Genomic DNA, 15,712 nt, shown 5'->3' on the forward strand with positions numbered 1-15,712 from the left:
AGCAACATTTGAAACTTTTTTGTTAAAAACTAAAACACCATTTAATTAAGCTAAAACCAACAAAACCTAAAACTGTGTTACCAGAACATAGTTATCTCACATCAATTGTTGGATTACCTGTTGTAACAGAAAACTTTATAGTCTGTGTGTGTAGAGAGACTTCTTTCCCTGCTGAGATGCACTGAGCTCTCTAATGGAAATATCACTGCTGTAGCAATGTTTCTAAAAGGTATTCAAATGCAAGAAAAATAAAGTTACTTTTACATCACTAATGAGAAGATGCAAGGCAAATGCAAGTTTCAGAGCTGAGATTTTCCCATGTTGCTATGATCGATATACTTGTCCTGCAAAATTATCAATCCCATAAAAATACAGGATTTTACTATGACTGCAGCTGATCAGGAAAGGCTGTAAGTTTTATTTCTCTGGCATAATACAACCTCTCAAGCTCTAGGGTGTTTCCTGACACCAAAGCTCCAGAGTACTCATTCCTGATCAAATTAATATGACTTGTGATTTATAAACACGTAACTTCTTAAGAAATCCCAAATGCATAGCTCAGTTCTTCATTCTCTATTCATCTGCCAGCCAGACCCAACCCTCTTGGCTTCTGAGATTTGATACAATCATAGCCTGAAGTGGAGTAATACAAGATTGCAATAGTATCATAGTCACTACCAACCATGACTACACTCACCTTGATTTCTACAAACTGCTGTAATGAGTGATTTCCCTCAGAAGGATGTTGTGAAATATATCTAATTACAATCTAATACAGAGTTTTGTGATCTCCAAAAGTGGTATCTAGGTAACTGAAAAGTAAAACATTTTCTTTGTAAAGGTTATATTCTAAGGTATTTGGTGAAAGAGACTTGCTGTACTGGTAACTTCTGGGCACATGCAGCTTGCAAGGAGCCTTTCAGATCTCTGCTGTCCTTCCCAGGGGGGCAGTGATGCCATTCTCAGGCAGATGGGCAAAGCACCTCCATGGGCTGTGTCTCTGTATGTGCTGGCTCTTATCCCCACACTGCCTGGGAGTGCTTGCATGCCCACAGATAAGAGTTTAACTCCCTTTCCTCCTTTTGTTTGACAGTGTTCTGCATTGCCCCAAAAGCACAGAGAGGGAGTTCTCAGTAAACATCAGGACCTGGAAACCTGCCCAGGTCTTGAGCAGGTATCTTAAGGAAGCAAGAGCTCACTGTGTGCACATCTGCACTTCTCCTATCTTGGGTTAGAATCTGTTTGTCTTGGTGGTGTTGGAAGCCTGACAAAACACACAAAGCCAACTCTCACAGCCTTCTCCTTCATGAGATTCATTGTATTCTCTGTGTGCTTCTTAAAGCTCTTGTAATCATACCTTTATGACAAAATTTAAGTGTGTTTTGTTTAAAGCAGGTTTTTAATCCTATTGGTTATAGAGAAGACATTGAAAATACAATTTCTAAGACATGAAAATAATGAAAACAAAAGAGTTTAAATACAATTACTTTCTAAAGGCTCCTTTTGTATTTTCTATCTGGAAAGATTATAAATCCTGTGTTTGGGATCCTAGAAACTTAGCTAAAATTGATATAAAGCTTTGGAAAGAATTCCTAGTTAAGATTACTCATATAAAATTGTGAATTACAGACGAATCCTTCCACAGTATTCAATTCCTTACATAGCATTCAGCAGAAAGGAAGGAAAGGATACTTTTCTGCTGGGTTTACTCTCTCAGACTATGTTTTTATACACATTTAAGACAGAACTGTCATAGAAAGCATCCCTTGCTTCAGCAGCTTGTTTAAATCCCCAATCACCTATGCAGTGGGACAGTACAAATATTTGCACAGACTTGGTAAATTGTGTTGGGAAACAGAGGAATGTGTAAAAGAACCATTTCAATCAGACATCTGTGCATTTTAGTCTCATATACTTTTTTCCTTTTTTTTTTTTCTTTATTTCCTTTTTTTTTTTTCTTTTTCAGAAGAAGATGATGAATATACAGACTAGGATTTTCACACAGAGTCATTACATACTGACATCATTTTAGCCCTTTTTTGTCTCTTTAGTAGATTCTCTACTGCTGGAGATTCTTGCCAGACTGAACACCAAGACAAGCTACTCTGCAACTTGAGAACAAGTAGGGTAGAACAAATAAAATGGCTAATGTTGTGATAAGATGTACTAGAATCTTTTTTGCATTGCTAATGGTGATTTTTGGACTAATGTCCTCCCCATTTTCAAGCAATATATGGCTTTTCAGCATCTCCTTGCATACAGAAATTAGCCCTGTCATCAGTAACTGTGCTGAATCACATTACTGCTGGTCAACAATGACATGAATTCTTTTTTTGAGATTTTTTTGGGTAGCTGTCCCTAGCATAGAATCTGTGATATGAAGCTTTAATCCTGGGGTTCTTTAAGTGGGAACAATGGATAGGTGTGCCTGTGCCTCAGGTTACTGTGAACATACCTGGTAAGACAAGGAAAAGCACAAGCAGCCAAACTGAATAGTTAATGTTTGCTAAGCTGCTTGTTCAAAAATTACTTTCCACATACTTCCAACAAAAATTACGTTCCCTGTGAGAAATTACAGCTTGTCTACAAATCTTTTCCTGCTGCTGGTGTTCGGAACCAAAGTAAGCAGTGTTCTATGCAGTACATGAGATGCAGACAGACAGCACAGTGTTTTAAATCATTATTAAAAGGCACCACATAGAACTACAAGTCATTTTAGAAGTTTTTTTTACTGAAGATCCAAATAGTCATTAATTTTTAAAAGGCATAAATTAAACATTGTTGTGTGAAGGAATGAAAGACTATATCCTAATATTAGCATAAAGGACAGCATAATGCACAATACAAACCCCACACTAATTCTGAATTTTGCTTCAAGCCATCTCTGAGACAGAAAATATGCAGTTGGAGAGGTCACAATTGGCTTAAGGGCAGCTAATGTAGTGGGTGCATTTACCCAACAGACCACAAGTGAGATTTCAGCTATAAAGCATATTCTTATGTAACACTTGCAGGTTGATAGATCTCACACAAGAGTCTATATCTGAGATCCAGTTTTGTGATTTGAAGAGAGCTGCCATAATGATGGTATTGTCCAACATTCAGGCTGCCAGAAAGCCTTGTGTTCCATCTGAGCCACTAGCTGAAGCAAACAGACCCTTCAGTTTAATGTTAAATAAAAATGCAATGTAGTTACATCAAAGTTTATGAATTATATGTCTTTAATTCATGCTTAATAGGGCAACAATTCAGAAAACAAGCTGCAGTGCTGATTCAGCCAGGCACGTGTGCACGTGCTAAAACCTACAGATTTCAGTGGGATTTGAGGGAGTGTGAAGAGTTGGGCTCATAGTTAAAATTAAGATGTGTTTTAACAGCTTGCTGCATCATAGCCCAGCAGCCCTTAAATTTTTCCCAAGCTTAGAGTTAATTTTTTTTTTTTGTGATAAAAGTGATAGGTGCTCTGATTCCCCATGTATCTGGGTTAAAATTGACAAAATTATCTGCCAGCATCTGTCTCCAGTTATCTTTTCCAGGTCTCTAGCATCTGACATTGGGGTGCTCAGTGGAGCATTGTTGCAAAGGTAGGGTGATAGAAAGTTTCCCTCGGTCATAGTCCCAGTGCAGAAAAGCCCATAAAACACTTGGGTAAAAGTGGCTTGCTCTTATCACTTGGCATTTTAGAGCCTTTTTGACTGTACATTCTGTTTCTTTGGGGGCTTTTCCTTGCGCAGTGTCTGACATAATACCCATCCTCTTTCACTGCTGGTTTCGGCTCCTGCTGTGGAAAAAGGGTTGCTGAGACCTGGGGTAGAGGCTGTCCTCCTAACTCTGGTGCAGCAGACCATGACACATGGATAATTGGAAGTGGCAACGTGTTAATTTGCTATTGCACAATCCATCATCATTTGTCTATCTGAAGTTTCATTTTACATTGCTGCACAGTTTATTGATGCTCTTCCAATCTGAAGCTCTTAACGTTAGTTTTGTGGGATGTCTTTACCTGTGATGCCAACCTGCCATGCTATTGTTCTTGAGGATGTGAACAGTGGCTGCCTGATGCTCCCAATGAGACTGGAAAAAAGTGAGATCCTCAACAAAAATGTAGACAAAAATCACTGATCTGAACCTTGTAATCCTGCCAAAATATGCTGAAAGGCTGCAGTAAGGCAGTAGTCTGCCTACATTAACTTTAGGGAATTACACAGGAATCTATAAGCCTGAGCAGCTCTCACACAGGTTGAGACTATAAAATTTCATCAGCATAGTAACAGGCCAGTGAATCAGATCTAAACTGCACATTTAAATATTCAGTGTTAACTGTGAAAAATCCTGCTGTTAAAGTAAACAAATACAGGATTCTATTTGTTTTGCCTTTTCTTCCCTTTCTGTCTTTCAGCAGAATGTGCAATTAACATTCTAGACGCCGTTTTTGGAAATAGTGCTATGTCACTGTAAGACTCTGAGGAATAATTTAGCTAAACTGTTGATAATACAAAATAGCAAGGGATACTACAGAGACAGCAGATGGAAAGAAAATACTGAAGTAATTATTATTGGGAAGAGATTAAATTCTAGATCTTGCTTGGCTACTAGGAAGATTCACACTAGGACTGGTTTTCAAATAATATGTTTTGCACTGAAGGAGTGAAAATGTTCAGTACAGAAATCAGTAAATAAAATGTTCAGACACAGAGGAACAGGAGTGGAATGAAAGATATCTTCTCTTGCAAAATAGACTCATTCACTAGAGAGAAGCATAAATTCTAATATTGTAGGGTGAAATCCCAAAGGAGTCCTGTGATCATAAACAGGGTTAAATACACTACACATGACCTGCATGTAGTTAGGCAAATTGGTCCAGAATTAAAAGTCAAAAGAGGGGAAGCACAGCCAAGTAATGAGAAACTGATGCAGAGCTGGCCACTGAGCAATGTGAAAATGGTGAATATCTTTGATTTAACGCAAATTAAGTAATTTCTCATTCAACCTTCTGCTGTTTTGATGATTCTCAATCCTTCTCTTTCTAGGAGCTCCAGGGTTATTCAAACTGCAGTACCCTTTCTAAAAACTTTCATCCAGAGAGGCATCAGGACAAAGCCAAATAAAAAAAAAAAAAAAAAAAAGAACCAAAATGCAATAATGATAGCTGAGTTTGGGATTCACACTTTAGTCTGTTTCAGACCTATTGAGCAGCACCTGTGTACCCAGAAAAACAATCTAATAGCTGTCTCTGGTTTTAATTATATAAGAAAAAATCTGTCTCTCCTGTACTTCTGTTAGTGGGTAAAGTCTTCAATATAGGCAAGTGATCAAAAAGTGCCTTTTTTTTTTCTTTTTCAGTTCACAGCTCAATGGAATCCGTTGCTGCCAAACAGAGTCCTGGGTAGACTTCCTCAGCCATAGTTTGGCAGGTCTACTAGTTAGATATGGGGCTCTGAGTTTGTCACCCAAAACAATCTTTTTGTAGGCTGTGGAAAAAAATGTGGGGGAGGCAATTAATCTCTGATAAGCACTTTTGGATGGTAGCTAACCAGACCTATCTCAGCTTCCAATTTATTTTTTCTTAGTAAAGCAAACAAAGAGTGACGAACACAGACACAGACACAAAAATTTTAGACAAGGCTGTTTTAGGTTAATCATACTTCTTATGTTCAATTGTTTGCCATTGATTATTTCCAGGAGTTTTCTCTAACTTAGAGGTGCTATACATAAATGAAACCGCAGTCCATGTCAGAAATGGCTTACATCTGGAAAGCAGCTAAGTCAAATCAGCTCACACACACAATAAAAGGTCAAATCAATTCACACATTAAAGAGGTGGCTGCTATAACAACTGGTTAGATTATACTCACTTGTTATTTATAAAGGTGGCATATCTATTGAGATAAATATAGTAAGTAAATAAGCCTGGATGATGCCCTGAAACAAATCCATTTAAGATCTTATTCAGGCATACAAAAAGATGTTAGGATTTAAATGACTTATTGTAAATATAATATTAATTTTCTGGATTTAACTGACTTGAGGTCAATATCACATTGCCTATTTAAAACTATTTCTTTTTAAAATTATTTACTTTGAAGTCCCTCTCTCTTTACACATCAAAGGACTAAAAAGTAAATAACAGAAAGCAACAGGAATATAATTGGAAAACACCAAAATAGCCTGGTGCCATAAATGTAAAAGAAGTGCACTAGAGGAAAACCCCAAACCAGAATGTGAGTGAAATCAAATTTAAGAGCAAATTAAACAAAATATGCCTTCCATAATGAGCACTTTATCGAAATGTGAATGCACCTCTCTCAGTTGTAGCAGAACACTGAAATAATTTTCTTGGATGGGCTGTTGGGGACTGACTCATTGCACACTCTGCATGTCTCAGGGACTACAGAACATGATGTTTGGGAAGGGAAATCACGGGAACAGGCTCTATAGCTTTAAAGCACCTAACTTATCTGTCTCAAGGTGTCCAACAACCTCCTGTTCCTCGCACACAGAGGCTGCATCAGCAAATCACGAGAGAAGGCTTCTCCAGCAGGTCCTGCGGGAAAGCCTGGCTTCCTAATCACACAGCTGATTAGGTGTTCAGTGTTCAGTGTCTTCTGTTGCCACACTTGTTGCCATTTCCACCTCATCTTCATGTCCATAGCTTTTTTCTGGCATACCTGGTCCTGCCTTTCCCTGCTTCCAAAGTGATATCCCAGGCAGCAGCAGCAGATCATTTCTACCTTCTTTTTCAAGCTGTGGGGATTCCAGACCCTCTGAGAGGATGTCAGCAATGACGGCTGCACCCCTTCAATGAAATAGAACCCACAGAAACAGGGAACCAGAACATTATTTTTATGCTGATGTTAACAGAAATCCTTTCTCCTCTCTGACTTTCTGAGCCACTGCAGAGAAAGCACTGCCAGTTTTACCTTCTCATTGTCATTCCTTCTTACACTGGTCCTTCCTTGTTCCTTATTTCTCTACATGAAGATAATAGCAGGTGGGCTGGTTTTGGCCAGGATAGAGTTAATTTTCTTCATAATAGCTCATGTGGGGCTGTGTTTTGCATTTGTGCTGGAAAAGGTGTTGATAGCACAGAGATATTTTCCTTCTTGCTGTGCAGTGCTAGCGCAGAGTCAAGGCCTTTTCTGCTCCTCGCCCCACCAGGGAGGAGGCTGGGGGTGCACGAGGAGTTAGGAGGGGTCACAGCTGGGGCAGCTGACCCCAGCTGGCCACAGGGACATGCCACACCATATGGTTTCATGCTTGGGGTGTAAAGCTGGGCAGAACTAAAAAAAGAGGGGGGGGGCATTCAGAGTGGTGGCATTTGTTCTCCCAAGTCACTGTTTTACGTGATGAAGCCCAACTTCCCTGGAGAAGACTGGACATCTGTCTCACCATGGGAAGCAGTGAGTTAACGCCTTGTTTTGTTTTCCATAGCCTTTGCTTTCTCTATTAAACTGTCTTTGTCTCAACCCAGGAGTTTTTTCACTTTTACCCTTTTGATTCTCTTCTCCATCCCACTGTGGAAGGAGTGAGCAAGTGGCTGGGTCAAGCTGAGCTGCTGGCTGGGGTTAAACCATGACACCAGGAAAGATTAATGACAATGTGTTATTAGTTGACAGTGAAAACATTGCTGCAAAACATTCGTTCTGCTGAGTGTTTGGAATTTTTGCTGAATTAAAAACTCTTCTCATTCTTTCCTTGGCAATGGGCCAAAATTGGGGCTGGCATAAACCTGGCAGCAAGGTGGGGTACAGCAGCACAGAACTGTCACACATGTGGTAGTTCCTCTGTGACCTTGGCTTTTCCCCAGCAGCATAAAACTGCTATGTGTGACTTTGACAGTGCCTTGGGCTTAATACCACTAGAGGTCATGCGATGTACTTATTATCTAAGCTGCTTTTGGAAAATGCTCTAATACCCACATCTAGTAGCTGTATTTGTACTCACAGTATCTGCAGACACTGCTGTGGCCTCTAGATGTCCCAGCTTTGTATGCAAGCAGTAACTACACCACAATAGATCATCCCACCTGCTCTACTGCCCAAACCTTGAATTTATCTCAACTAGCACACAACAGGGGAAGCATGAGGAACTGGGAATATGCAAATAATATTAACATGAAAAACCTTATTTATAGAATGATCTATTTTATTTACTAAAATAAGGAATAAACAGGTAAAGACAGTGCAGTATAACATCAAATCCTTCCTTAGAATACTGTAGGCGGCATCTGTTCCTACAATACTATTTGTGTCTGACCTGACTACTGTGATGCTGATTCCACCAACACATCTGTCTTGGATGTCTCCTTTCTTGGGGTTAAAGCCTGCAATTATATTGATTGCACCTCGAAGCAGCTGACAACTACCCTCTGTCTTTTGATTTCAGTCTTTTGTATCATATCTTTCTCTTCTTTGCCTTTGGCCAGCAGCTTAGCAATCAAGAAAACAAAAAACACCCCTATCTGCATCATCCACATGAAAGCTCCATGTCCAGTGTTTTAGGGAGCTGTTACATGTCTCTTTCTGTCACAACTTGGCCCAGACCTATTATCATAATTTTTCCAATAAGTGCAGATCTGTGGTGGAAGGTGGAAGGTTTCTACTGTTGGAGCCAGCATGCTTCCCTTTAGAGCTTCCCATTGGTATTAGCAAGAGTCTACGAGAAGCTAAAATTTGCCCAACAGCACTGCCTGACCAGCCCAAATTTGGTAATTCTTGGAAAGGAACAACCAGCTCTCAGTACTGGCATCACCTGGTCTTGTTTTGGACTAATCCTCATCTTTCAGCTAGGCAGCCAGTTCTGCTTCCCTGACTCAGGTTCTCCCAAATTGTGTGGAACTCAAAAAGAGCCGGTATCGGTCAATCACAAATAAAGTTTTTAGTTTCCACAGTAATACAAATTTACAATTAAAGTTTGGTTTTGAAACACCACTCTCAGACTTTTGCCAGTATGGAAAGCTCTGGAAATGAATATTGTTGCTAAAATAGATATTACATTCACAATCCCATAATTTATAATCTAATCTCATTTTATCATCTATTGATAATTTCTTCAATGTCTGTAAATATCTGAAGGGAAATTGTAAAGAAGGTGGAGCCAGGCTGTGCTCAGTAGCAGGACCAGAGGAAATGGACAAAAACTGGAACACAGAAGGTTCCCTCTGCCCATCAGAACAGTTTTTACTCTGAAGGTGACTGATCACTGGCACAGGTTGCCCAGAGAGGTTGTGGAATCTCCATCCTTGGAATTGTTTAGAGGCTGTATGGACATGGTCCTGGCCAACCAGCTTTAAGTGTCTCTTCTTAAACAATGGGGTTGGGCAAGATGGAATACAGGGATCTCTTCCAACCTCGGCCATCCTATGCTTTCTGGCCAGTTATCTGACATTCTTTCTCTCCCTTAGTTATTTCTAATTTGTGCAGAAAATTGCTTTGAGTATATGAATTGACTGTATTAGTACACTGTTAATAAATCAGCTCTTTCAGCAGAATTAGAGCCTTTGCCAGCCAAATAATATTTCCTTACCTCTAGTTATACCTCTAGGCTTCTTTCTAAACTACAGAGCAGCCGTTATCCAGCATGATGGAAGTCATTTATCCATGGGTGTTTTAGAATCTCATATTTCTAGGAAAACTTGTTTTTCTGTAGGAGAAACTAGAAGTTTCTTCTTTGATCACTCCTTTCCAGAACAAGAGCAAAAATAAACACCTTCAGACATAACTTCTCAGGACAGATCTGACCTTTTCCTGTTCAATGTCTCACCATGCCTCTGGGCTGCCTAAATCAGATGAAGCCAAGATACTTAGCATAACTTTACTGATTAAGATTCCCTTTCTAGCCTGTGCAATGCCTACAGGCATAAGGCATACATATTGAACATAGTCAAGATGTAATGAAGCATAATTTTGACTTTCTGTTTCTCTATCAAGAAGAGAACAGAGAGCTTGGGGTTTTTTTTTTTTGGTTGTTTTTTTGAGGTTTTTTTTTTTGTTTGTTTGCTTGGTTGGTTGGTTTTTTTTTTTCTTTTGTCATTAGGTTTTGTATAATTGTGTAAACATGGAATAGAAATATTTTACAACAAATTTGAATGCTACAACACTGTTCCCACATTTTCCCCAATCTTTCCTCCTTTACGCTTCTGAACTGCATTCAGGGAAACCTTTTGCAGACACTGTTTCTGGTAGTGGTCAATTGCCATCTGCCAATAATAGAGCACCCATGTGCATGTTTGCAGTTTCAAATGACGTTCACATAGCCCCTTGTTTTGTGCACAAGGTCAAATTATAATTCACAAACCTCAGCTGGGCTCACTTACTCTTTTCCAGAATGTTTTTTCAGACTCTTCTGGCACAGGTTGAGTTGTGGGACTTGTTGAGCTGTGATATTCACTCGTTTTAATATTTATGGGGAACATGGTGGGAAGTGATGAGCGATGGGAAGAATGATTGCTTTGCTTCTTCTTTGAGTGATTACAACTTTGAAAGTCATAACCCTGATGTGCACCTGTAAAGGGTAATGAACTGCCTTCTTCTGAGGAAAAAGAGACAACTTGCCTTGCCCCTAGTAGAATGGCACTTGCTGATATCACATACAGCTAGAAGGGGAAATAAATCTGTTTGGGTACAAGGGAGATGACAGAGCACTCTTACATAGATAAAATTTCTAGTCATATCCGTCTCAGACACCTTGAAAGTTTATCACGACTGAAAAGCTGTGAGTTCTGGCTGCGTGATGAGTGACTACTGCATCTTGCAAATAGCACAAAACAGCTTTTATTCTAGCTAGACTTTGTCTACTGTAGAGGCTAATTATGATTTCTGCACTTGCATTGATGGAAAATGGCACTTCTGACATTTTCTCAGCTATATGACACCTCTGCAGAACTGGTACAAGCAGGAAAATGTGTCACAATTGTTAGCACTTCGAACAAGCTGGAGATTTGAAAAGAAATGGTTTTCAGTAAAAACATGACATGTTCTTCAGAATTCAATTGCAGAACACTTAGTTGTCTTTAACCTCATCTCTCAATAGGGCATGTTTTATGGGATCCTGGGGTATGTGGATATCTTACACAGACACGGGAGAGTTACCCACAAGATGATGCCACTGGTGCCAGAAGTCAGCTATAGGTTCAAAATAGGTTGGTATTTTAAAGCACAGTGGTGGGAGAGTTTGGCTTAAAAGGGAAGAAAGGAGAAACAAGGGGAAGAAAGGAGTGTGGCTGACATGGCAGCTGCTCTACAAGGCTGACCTGACAGCTAATCAACTTGCTACTGCATTCTGGATTAATGTGCTAGAAAATGTGAGCGTGCAAAGGCGGTTGCATAAACATGCCATGTGTTAAGATAAAGATTTGTTTGATTTTCCATTTTTTATAAGCCCAAGCAACAGTGAGATCTTTCTCTACCAGAATCAGTCCTACAACAGCATGTTAGATCAGTGAAAATCTCAAAACTGCTGCTTTCAGCAGCACAAAGGGCCAGTCTCAACAGACTTGCACAATACAGAGAAGGTCTCAATAGAGCACCAGTTCTCCAATGTGATTGACAAGGAGTGGATGATGTTACCAACAACAGTTGGAGAGAAAGCGATTGAAAATAGGACCTTGCACTTGCCTTACATGACAATATTCAATTCTGGGAATAAGAATAAACACAAGTATGTATCAGTTCATGTGATAACAATGACTTTCTTGACAAACAAAGCTATAAAAATGCTGAATGGACTCTTTGATGTGGCTTCTGGCAGAATGAACATTTTAATTAGACAAGACTGGTAGGCAAAGGTTAGGCTGAACCATATTGGTCTCTGTGGTGTTTTGGCCAGACTCCTGTGACTCAATCCTGCCAGTCAATTACCAGCTATGTACAAATGTAAATATTTATTAGCATTTAATACAAAAATCCTCCTGCATCCCTCCAAGTGTGGCTGAACTCTGTTGAATGGCTATATTTTGTCCTCTGACTTATTTCATTGCCATCTTATAGTTTAGTTTGAAGCTTTTCATACCTCTGTTGTTATCCACTTGGCTTTTCATCTCCCAAAGCACGCCTCATTGTTTCTGCCTCAAGATAATCCTCTCAAACAGCAAGCAGATCAAAGACCTCTGCCTGGTCCAGATCAAAATTAACAAATGGACAGAAAGCAGGAATAGAATCAAATGACAGTTTTGCTAAGCAGGCAGGCTGACTTCTGCCACATATGTGGTGGCTGTCAGGCAGAGGTCCCACCTGAAGTTTTAGAGCAGAACAGCTTGGGAAGGCAGGTGGAGACCTGCCCAAATCAGTCTGGAACAAAAACTGTAACTGCAGGGCTATTGCGGTGGTGGAGCTACCCCTTGAGGTGAGATTACTGATGTTCCTAATGGACTGAAAACAGCATGGAGACCTGGGAGTTACACCACTGCGAGGAGCTGAGCTGTGTCAACAACACAAACCTCTGACAAGGATGCAGCCTGGTTTGCAGAGATGTATAAAGAAGCTCAACCTGATACCTTTTTTCCTTAGTTGATAGCATACACTCTAGATGATGCTGTTTGAATCAGTTTAAGTATTTATGCACCATGATACCAATCCATGAGTGTAAAGAGACAGCAAGTTATGGCCTGTACAAATCAAAGATGCTCTGCATATCAAGTTCCCTGGCAACAACTTATTAGATGGAACACTGAGTTGAAGAGAAGTCAATTACATCGCTATTAAACTTTGATGCTCTGCACAGACAGAACCAATCATGCTCCTATCACCATTTTGCATACAGGATTTAGTTACACCCACACAGTCCAGAGAAAGAATAAGCTGTACTCACTTTTGCACACAACAGAAGTGAACGTTATATTTTTAGCTTGATAAAAATAATTGAAGAAAGATTCCTAGGACAAGGTGATACCTGTGCAGGGCTACAAGGGCAGGATAGCAGTGAAAAAGCCTGGTAAATGTGAATGTGGGAGTTCAAGGCTTGAGCTGATGGCAGCACTGACACATCAAACCATGAATGAATGCTTTCCTCCATAAACAACAGAGTTCAGCTGAAAAAAAAAAAAAAAGGAAAATTTGTCTGCTGTTCTTAAGTATTTAAAAAATGCCTGGATATTTCTCATTATTGCATGGAGAGCAAGAGGCATAGTATGTAGTGAACTGCAGAAAAATAAAACACAGGTTAGTGGTGGAAGACTTGTCAGGAAGTAACTTAAGACCCTGACTACAGCTTAGCTGAGAAGTGGATAAAATTACAATATACATGGAAATTGGCTCCTTAAAAAGAGCCATCATGTAGTGACAGACTTTGCCCAGCACTATGCAGCACATAAAAACCAAACCCACAGAGGAGAGCCTGTTATTGCTATCCAATTTTTTATTTTACAGCTTTATTAGCATTACACATACCTAGCACTGTAGTGCATAACTCTAGCCTGCTAGGAGGCCTGTAGGTTGTTATATCCTAAAGATATATGTTACATTGTATGGAGATTATATATCCTAAAGATACATAGTAAAGATTCAGTGGTATAATGCTCTCATTATAGCAGAAATGTTAATTTTGAATATGAGATTTAACTTAAGTCAGCCTTGAGGCAGTAATTTTTAATGGTTCACATAGGTTTCAGAGCTAGGTCTTCAAGGCAAATTACTTCTTTTCATCTCTAAGAGGTTTACAAATGATGGCACTATCAAAGCAAGATTTCAGCCCTGCACAATCAAATATTTAAATATAATTGCACCTAATTACACTGGATTTTTAAAATTGTTAAGGAGAGTTTGCAGAAATACTGTCTTTAAAAGGACTAGATATAATTAGAAGTGTAGATTTACATAGCTGTCATCTTGAAATATTTATAAAATGGAATTTCTAAAAAATAGCAAATAACACAAAGACTATTCCAGATGCATTAGTAGGAGATAAAAGTTTCTTGTGACTCTAGCATCCCAATAAATACCCTCAGAAATATGACAACAGTGTTAAGAAAGAGCACAACACTAAAGGAAATAAGACCTGGCATGCCACTAATGAAAGATGTGGCCAAAGATATTGTGTTTTATTTTTACACAAAATAACGGCTAAAAATACACCTTAGATGTTGTGATTGAAAATAACTCTGGGAGAAAGTCCCCAGGAGAAGAAATGTCAGCACTGCTTACACCACCCCTGGAAACTGGGAGGTATTCCTCTGGTAGAAAAAGGCAGAGTACTCTCCTGCTGAAGCTGGTAAAACAAAAAAACCAAAACCAACCAACAAAACCCCAAAAGAAAACACAAATATAGTTATACAGCTCTTTGTATTTCTTTAAACCCAAACAATTTCACTGCTCAATGTTTCATCTGTTTCATCTTTTAAAGGGGTTGTGACTCATTTAAGAAAAAAAGCTAAAGGAGAAAGTGCTGATTTGGGGTTGCTTGCAAAAACTGACTTTTCTTTCCTTCCCCTTTTCTTTCCTTCATCTCCCCAACTCGAGATGATTTTCAAACAGTAAATACATGCTCTCTATCTTTTCAGAAAAAAAAAAAATCAAATGAAAATTGCTGACTAGCTCTCTATTCATTTCCTACAATTGTCTTATTTCCTAGAAGCAAATGTCCAGTAGGATGTGCCTGGATGAAAACCTCCAAGTCAGCAATTTACGGTTAGTAAGTTTTCCTACGTCGTATTAAAAAAAAAAAAAAAAAAAAAATAGAGACTACAGCGCTTATTCCCTGCAAGATCTCACGGGGCCGTCCGCTCCTGGCCCGGTTCGAGCCCGGCCATGGGCAGGGCGAGCTCTGGGGTGATGATTTCCAGCACGGCTCCGGTGTGAGAGCAGCACACAGGTTCGCTCTGCACCGCGGGGAGGGAGAGCGGCACGGGCACCGCAGCTCTGCCCGCGCCACCGAGGCGGTTCCTGGAGCTCTCGGAGCAGATCCAGCCCCGCGGGGGCGGGGGGAAACTTCGCCCACCCCGACACCTCCGCTGGGCGGGGCTGGCCGGGCCGGGCCGGGCACGGGGGGAGCAGCGGCACCGCGTCCTGACGGCGGAGCAGCGTTCGCTGCCCGGCCGAGGCGAGCGCCGGCGGGGCTGCGCCTTTAAGGGGCCGGGGGAGGCGGCGGCGGGCGGGCTCTTGCGCGCCGGGGCCGCTCCCTCCCGCCGTCCTTCTTTCCCTTCCCCGCTCCCTCCCCCGCCGGCCGGGCGGGCGGGCGGTGGGCAGTGCCCGTGGGCCGTCGCCGCCGCGGGAGGGGGACGGGGCGCCGCGGCATCCCGGCTCCCGCAGCCATGGCCGAGCCCCTGCGCCGCCGGCTCCCGCTGCTCTCGTTGCTCCTGCTGGCAGCCGGGGGGCTGCGAGCGGCGGAGCGGAGCGGCGGCAGCAGCAGCGCCATGGAGGAGCTCGCCACCGAGAAGGAGGCGGAGGAGAGCCACCGGCAGGACAGCGTAAGCCTGCTCACCTTCATCCTGCTCCTCACCCTCACCATCCTCACCATCTGGCTCTTCAAGCACCGGCGCGTCCGCTTTCTCCACGAGACCGGCCTGGCCATGATCTATGGTGAGTCCCGCCGGGGCCGCGGCACCGCCCGCGCCTCAGCCCGGTGTCAGCACCGGCAGGTGCCGGGAGGGGCGGAGGGCGGCGGGGGGCCCGGTACCGGCTGCGCCCCTCCGTGCCGCCGGAGCAGCACCGAGCCGCTGCGGCGGACGGGCGGCAGCGCCCGGTAGGCCAAGCCCCGGGCAGGGGGAGCCCCTCGCCGC

The 15,712-nt window shown here is 41.7% G+C and overlaps 1 protein-coding gene across 4 annotated transcripts in view; it reads left to right on the top strand.

Moving 5' to 3' along the window:
• The first annotated feature begins 15,145 nt into the window (after positions 1-15,145).
• SLC9A7 (solute carrier family 9 member A7) overlaps positions 15,146-15,712 on the top strand; it is a 69,127-nt gene continuing 68,560 nt past the window's right edge. For 2 of the 4 annotated variants that reach the window (XM_059839424.1, XM_059839425.1), the window contains exon 1: positions 15,149-15,512. In XM_059839424.1, the coding sequence (XP_059695407.1) occupies positions 15,245-15,512 (268 nt within the window). In that variant the 5' untranslated portion in view covers positions 15,149-15,244. Of the gene's footprint in view, positions 15,513-15,712 lie in introns of all 4 variants that reach the window. The other 2 variants (XM_059839426.1, XM_059839423.1) reach the window with 2 other exon arrangements.

The sequence above is a fragment of the Haemorhous mexicanus genome, chromosome 2 (assembly GCF_027477595.1).
Source record: "Haemorhous mexicanus isolate bHaeMex1 chromosome 2, bHaeMex1.pri, whole genome shotgun sequence".
NCBI classification, from domain to species: Eukaryota; Metazoa; Chordata; class Aves; order Passeriformes; family Fringillidae; genus Haemorhous; species Haemorhous mexicanus.